Source organism: Elephantulus edwardii, unplaced genomic scaffold (genome assembly GCF_000299155.1).
Source record: "Elephantulus edwardii isolate Elephantulus edwardi_28Jun2011 unplaced genomic scaffold, EleEdw1.0 scaffold00119, whole genome shotgun sequence".
NCBI lineage: Eukaryota > Metazoa > Chordata > Mammalia > Macroscelidea > Macroscelididae > Elephantulus > Elephantulus edwardii.
Genome location: NW_006399869.1, coordinates 10,955,536 through 10,960,923, shown reverse-complemented (window position 1 = coordinate 10,960,923; position 5,388 = coordinate 10,955,536). Strand labels below are relative to the sequence as shown.

Genomic DNA, 5,388 nt, shown 5'->3' with positions numbered 1-5,388 from the left:
AGTACCATGACCCCTTCTAAACCCAGCCTGGACTTCTGGCAGTTCTCTGCTGATGTGCTGTTACAGTTGTTTTTGGATAATCTTCAGTATAATCTTAGTTGTGATTAAAAAGTTGACCTAACTTTATCATCGCTCTCTCTTCTTATTGTTTTTTAACCAAATAAAAAATATGTGATTTTCCAGTAAGGGTTCCAGTCTCTCCACAGCCTCACCAGCATGTTGTTTGCTGCTCTGTTGAACTTTACTGTTGTTGCTGGGGTGAGGTGATGTCTCAGAATTGGTTTTTATTTCATTAAACTCAGACTCCAAACTTACTGCCATTGACTTGGAACTGACTTATATCTGACCGTCCGAGCAGCTTTCAAGGGCTGTAAATCACAAGGGAGCAGCAGACTGTCAGTCTTTCTCTCATGGAGCTCGTTGTTATTAATTGTACATCTGCCTGGAAACTATGCCGCAAGAGCTCCAATAACAAAAATAATTTTTTAAAATAAGCTTAGGAAAGTAATTGATAACCATGGAATTAAAATCAGTGAGGGGCTATCCTTTTTTGTGTTGTTCTACTTTGGTGACCTGGTGGGTCAGGAGCTGCACTGCCAACCCAAAAGCACGTGGTTTGTATCCACCAGCTGCTCCACAGGAGAAAGATGAGTCATATCCTCTCATTCAAAGACCTGCCTTTGAAAATCTACTGGAGGATCAGCTATGGGTCACTTCCCACTTGATGGTACACAACTAGCTTTGATTCTAAAAACCTCTTTCCCTTCATTTTTAACTCTGTGATCCTCATTTAGTACTTTATATCTGGGTCTAAATAGAAATCCAAATAGAAATATAGTAAATAACCCTCAGACTTACGGGGAAATTATGCCTGCATTTTAAAAACAATTAGTGGTTTTATTTTTAGCTAACAAATATATTTTTAATCCTTCTTTCTTCAGTCTATACCAAAACTTACCTTCCCTGGTGGGTTACTAATTGGTTGTAGTCCTGGTTTCATGAATGTTCCCAAGATCAAAGGTACTCACACAGCAATGAAAAGTGGAATTTTGGCAGCAGAATCTATTTTTAAGCAACTAACTAGTGAAAACCTTCAATCAAAAACAATAGGTAAGTTTTTCCTATTTATAGAAAGAAAACCATTAGGTTATGTGGTGGTGTTATGTGCCTTCAAGTTGCAAAGTGACCCTATAAACATTTAAAACCTTTTCTGCCCTGTGGTATCCTTATCCTCCCTAACACAGAGCCCATTGTTGCAGTCAATCTCACTAAGGGTCTTCCATTATCAATCCATCCCTTGCCAAGCATAGGATCTCTTTCCAAGAAATAGCATCTCCTGACAATATGCCCAAAGTATGAGCTTCTTGCTTCCAAGAAGCATTCTGGTTGCACCTTCTCTAAGAATAGCTGTTCTTTTTGCAGTGCATAAAATATTCAGAACTCTTCACCAACACAACTCAGAGACATTGATTCTTCTGTCATCCTTATTCACTGTCCAGCTCTTAGAAGCTTAGCAGATGACTGGAAACACCACAGCTTGAATCAGGCACACTATAGTCTTTAAACTGACAATACCACTCAAGATTCTGGAGAGGTCCCCGACAGCAAACTTTCCCGATCCTATACATTTCCTGATTTTCTCACTGCTGGTACAAAAGGGTGTTGATTGACTTCTGTATAGGTTCTTATATGAGGTATTCAAAACAAGCTGGGGGTGGTGTAGCCTGTAGGTAGTTGCACTGCTAACCCAGAGGTCTCTTTGGTGGCTCAAATCCACCACTGTCCTGCAGGAGAGAAATGAGCAATCTCCTCTCATGCAATTTACAGCCTTGGAAACCCACCCAGTGGATGGTCAGCTGAGACATGTTTTACTCAACAGTGCTTTTATTTGAATATTTTCATTCAGTGACCCTATATGGGCACAACAGAAATGCTCCATAGGATTTTTTACACTGCTGATCTTTCCAAAGTATGCCTACCTTCCACAGTGCATCTAGATAGGTTGAAACCACCAGCTTTTGGTGAATGCTTTATTATTTGCCTTATGACTCATAGTGACCCTCTGAACAGCAGACCTGAACCTTACCCAATCCTGCTCCATCCTCACGAGCTCTGACATACTTGAGCCCATGTCACTACATTTTGTTGAGGATCTTCCTCTTTGACTCTCCATCTTTCCCAGTCTGATGCCTTTGTCCAAGGACTGGTCCTTCCTGACTACATGCTCAAATTATGCAAAACCATGTTTCACCATCCTTGCCTTTAAACACCACGCTGGTTGTACTTGCTCCAAGACAGACTTGTACTTTTGGTTGTTTGTATGTGGGATATTCAGTACTCTCTTCCAACACAATTCAAAGACATCAGTTCTTCCTTCTGTAACTGTCCAATCAGATGCTAAAGAAGCAATTTAAGATACTATGGCTTGGATCATGCACACCTTAGTCTTTAATGGCCTTCACTGCTCTTTAACACTTTTGAGAAGTTCTTGGAAGCAAATTTTTCCAGTGCAACCTTATGGGATCATATTCACTATGAATCATAGACCAGTAGCATGTAGTCAACATGTCCAAGCACATTTTTAGAGTCGCAATGTCAGACCATCTTGTTGAAGAGTCTTCCTCTCTTTCATTGACCTTCTACCTTTCCAATCATGATGTCTTTTCCAAGGACTGGTCTCTTTTGACAACAAAGTATGTGAGACAAAGTTTCACCACGCTTGCCTCTAAGGAGCATCCTGGTTACACTGCTCCAAGACAGGTTTGGGTTTCTTGACAATCCACAGTACATTAAAACTTATCAACACAATTCATAGGCATCAATGAATCTTCAGGTATCCTTACTCACTGGCCAATTTTCACCTTTTGTTAGGTGGTGGTATTGGCCCACTGTCTAATACCTATATATAATCCCTGCTGGGATGGAGACCTAGGCTATGGAGTGGGAAGAACATGAAAAACGCAAAGAGGGTAAGAGAACAGAATGGGCAAGAAGCTACATAATAGTTTTAAGGTTATCTTTAATCTTTGGATACTCCTATTTATCATGTACACAATACCACGCGTACAAAGTACCAAAGCTAGTTGTCATCAGAGAGGATTAAATTTGAAAACAATTACTAGTCAAAAGCCATTAATGGAACCTGTTTGTGCCATTAATTATAAAATGCATGCAACATTTTAGATGCGAAGGAGTTTCACTGATAAAAGTATAAAAATTTCCTTTTCTAGGTACCATGAACTTTACATGAAGCTTCCTTGTCATTGTCACTGAATTTCCTTGCTATCAAATATCTTACTATTAACAAATAGCAGTAAATATTACTATTATCAAATGGTTTGGGGAGATGCCAGTGATTATAAAGGCCTTCCTCCCATCCCCATTGTTGCACATTTCTTTCCCTCGTACCCACCCCCCTGCAATGTACTCCTTGTTCCAGATTATCATACATGTAACAGCTAATGATTATATTCCTTTATGAAGGACTCATATATGATAATGAGCACTTCTGACTTGGAAAATATACTTTTCTATTTCAGAAGCAAAAATACATTGAGTGTATTACACTAACTGAAGTAATTCCACACTTGTTTCATATTCTTAATAAAGGACTCCATGTTACTGAGTACGAGGATAACTTGAAGAAATCATGGATATGGAAAGAGCTCTACTCTGTCAGAAATATAAGACCGTCCTGCCATGGAATCCTGGGTATATACGGTGGGATGATTTACACTGGAATATTTTACTGGATATTTAGAGGAATGGAGCCATGGACTCTGAAACATAAAGGTAATTGAAACATATCTCAAAATATGTATTTCACAGTTATTTAAAAGTCCATGTATGGGATTCAGTGATGAATGGAGGAAATGACCTTTTAATGTCTCTTAAGGGTTTTTTCATTAGGGATAATCTCATTGAAAATTTTTTCTTTTGTAAATTAAGTGATTGCATTTTAAAAGGACTGAAACCATAGTTCAACTTAAATTTTTCAAGTTACTGTTCAAAGTATAAAATTAATATTCTTTTTAAAATTAATTTCCTCAAACTTAAGGTTCTGACTCAAATCAACTAAAACCAGCGAAGGACTGCACACCTATTGATTATCCAAAACCTGATGGTCAGATCAGCTTTGACCTCTTATCATCTGTGGCTCTGAGTGGTACTAATCATGAGCATGACCAGCCAGCACATTTAACCCTAAAGGATGACAGCGTACCTGTAAATAAAAACCTGTCTATCTATGATGGACCTGAACAGCGATTCTGCCCTGCAGGTCAGTAATGTAATTTACCCATCCCTAAATATTTGTTTTAAATATTTTAAAAAGAAGATTCTGATAAGAACTTAACATATGTGTACCAGTATTATTAATTTGTTCTAAATGACCCTAAATATCCTTATTTTAGGAAGTTCCTTATTCTTCGGTTCATTTATTATTATAGTTCTTGGTCTATACCTAGCAATGCTAAAATAACAAATTGTTAGTCACATGTCATTTCACAACCCTCAGACTAAGATAAAGATTCTGATTCTCAGAGAGACAGATAGACTGACAATGGCTATAATACTGGGCTCAAACACAGACGGTGATGATCATATAGGACTGGACAATGTTTCAATTTCTTATATAGTCACTACAAGTCAGTCAGAAGTGTCCTGACAACTCCTAACAGACTTCACACACACACATATTAATTTTATGTAATTCGAACACTAAGACTGATACCTTTTCTTCATAATATTTAACAAATATTGCTACCGTTCTTGCTGTTAGGTTGTTGGATACCGTCAAGTCAGCTGCTAACTCATAACGCAACCTTAAGCACAGATCAAAACCTATCCCGTGCCATCCTCTGTACAATCTCTGCATGCACAAATCCTTGTTGCAGTCACTATTATGTATAGAACAATTTAAAGCATACATTAAGACAGTAATAATATTCTCCACAATTTAACGTAAAATGCCTGTTTCTTAACCATTTATAGAACCGTAATTTCTACATTTGAATTTTAAAGTTAGCTTTTTTATATTATCTACTTTTATTTTACAGGAGTTTATGAATTTGTTCCATTGGAACAGGGTGATGGATTTCGGTTACAGATAAATGCTCAGAACTGTGTGCACTGCAAAACGTGTGATATTAAAGATCCAAGTCAGAACATTAACTGGGTGGTACCTGAAGGTGGTGGAGGACCTGCATACAATGGAATGTAAACTACAACTGATTTCATTTGCATTATGTGGCAAGCTAACCTTAAAGTTTAATGGCTTACAAATGTCAAAATATCTTAAAATGTAATACTGACAATAATGTTCAAAAAGTAATTCCATGAAATAAACATTTTATACTGTATCCAAAAGTGTCCCATTAAAAAACTAAG

At 37.5% G+C, this 5,388-nt stretch overlaps 1 protein-coding gene across 3 annotated transcripts in view; it reads left to right on the top strand.

Moving 5' to 3' along the window:
• The window catches only part of ETFDH (electron-transferring-flavoprotein dehydrogenase), a 65,914-nt gene extending 60,526 nt beyond the window's left edge, over positions 1-5,388 (top strand). For 2 of the 3 annotated variants that reach the window (XM_006892781.1, XM_006892782.1), the window contains 4 exons: positions 942-1,110; positions 3,610-3,792; positions 4,058-4,279; positions 5,058-5,388. In XM_006892781.1, the coding sequence (XP_006892843.1) occupies positions 942-1,110; positions 3,610-3,792; positions 4,058-4,279; positions 5,058-5,221 (738 nt within the window). In that variant the 3' untranslated portion in view covers positions 5,222-5,388. The remainder of the gene's footprint in view (positions 1-941; positions 1,111-3,609; positions 3,793-4,057; positions 4,280-5,057) is intronic. The other variant, XM_006892780.1, reaches the window with a different exon arrangement.